At 48.4% G+C, this 1,278-nt stretch overlaps 1 protein-coding gene across 1 annotated transcript in view; it reads right to left on the minus strand.

Moving 5' to 3' along the window:
* The window catches only part of LOC107094252 (ephrin type-A receptor 7-like), a 25,203-nt gene that overhangs the window by 10,090 nt on the left and 13,835 nt on the right, over positions 1 to 1,278 (minus strand). Inside the window, exon 4 of the mRNA XM_015389770.1 lies at positions 442 to 685. Within this exon, the coding sequence (XP_015245256.1) occupies positions 442 to 685 (244 nt within the window). The remainder of the gene's footprint in view (positions 1 to 441; positions 686 to 1,278) is intronic.

Raw genomic sequence — 1,278 nt, forward strand, 5'->3', positions numbered from 1 at the left:
ACAGACCTCACACGAACACACAGACCTCACAGGAACCTCACAGGAACACAGCTAGCCTCCTGCTAGCTGTTAGCAGCCTTTATATAAAGCGACTTCCTGTCTGCTTAAACGCAGCCAGAGCGCAGCTTCCCTCACAGTCGTCCCGGGGAACCGGCAGACTGACCTCCTCTCATCCAGCTTTTAAATCCTGAATGGGTGCCGGGAGGTTAGGTCTCCTCACTGCTAATGTTTTACAGAACCAGGTCATCCTGACAGCTTCATCAGGTGTCTAGATGTCATTTCCTCTTTGATAATCCTGACCTCATCTGGTTTAAACATTTTCCATCCCAACCTCGTCTGAAAAACTGAAAGCAGCTTCGTCCCTCGTGTCCATCATTTAAAAACTTTAACAAGACAATAAAATACCACAGAGACACGATGAGGGACAATCGAAGGACTTACGCTCTCCCAGAGTCTGCAGCTCCAGGGGGGCGCTGTACGCGCCGTAGTCAATGGGGGGAGGGGAGGAGGAGGAAGAAGAGGAAGTAGAAGAGGTTGATGAGAGAGAAGAGGAAGAAAAGGAGGAAGGAGCTGGACTTAAGAAGGGACGGATGAGGAAGACGTAAGTGGTTCCTGGTTTCAGGTTATGGACGCTGATCCGAGTGGCTGATGTCTTCACGGTGGAATAACTCTGATCCTTCTGTTCCTGCAGAGACATGAGGACATGGGGACATGGGGACAAGGAGGACATGGGGACATGGAGGACATGGGGACATGGGGACATGGGGACTCTTTTAACAGCTGCTCAGATCTGTTGATCTCTTTCATTGCAGTTTGTGACAAATGAAGACAAATCCAGCTGGACATAGATCCTTTGTCTTCATCAGATGTCCTCCATTTGAATGGAGCTAGTGTTTCTAGATGTTTAGGATCAGGTGTTCTAAACCAAACAGGCATCATTCAATCCTGTCTTTGGTTTCATCATTTTCTGCTGTTTGTTTGTTTGAGTGAAAACGCTGCAGGAACAACCGTCTAGTGAGAATGAAATCGGCTCCTAGTTCCTGTTCCTAGCACCTGTTCCTAACCCCTAGTTCCTGTTCCTAACCCCTAGTTCCTAGCTCCTGTTTCTAGCTCCTATTGTTTCTGGCTCCTAGTTCCTGTTCCTAGCACCTGTTCCTAACCCCTAGTTCCTGTTCCTAACCCCTAGTTCCTGTTCCTAACCCCTAGTTCCTAGCTCCTGTTTCTAGCTCCTATTGTTTCTGGCTCCTAGTTCCTGTTCCTAGCACCTGTTCCTAACCC

The sequence above is a fragment of the Cyprinodon variegatus genome, unplaced genomic scaffold (genome assembly GCF_000732505.1).
Source record: "Cyprinodon variegatus isolate N-32 unplaced genomic scaffold, C_variegatus-1.0 Scaffold472, whole genome shotgun sequence".
In the NCBI taxonomy this organism is placed as follows: Eukaryota; Metazoa; Chordata; class Actinopteri; order Cyprinodontiformes; family Cyprinodontidae; genus Cyprinodon; species Cyprinodon variegatus.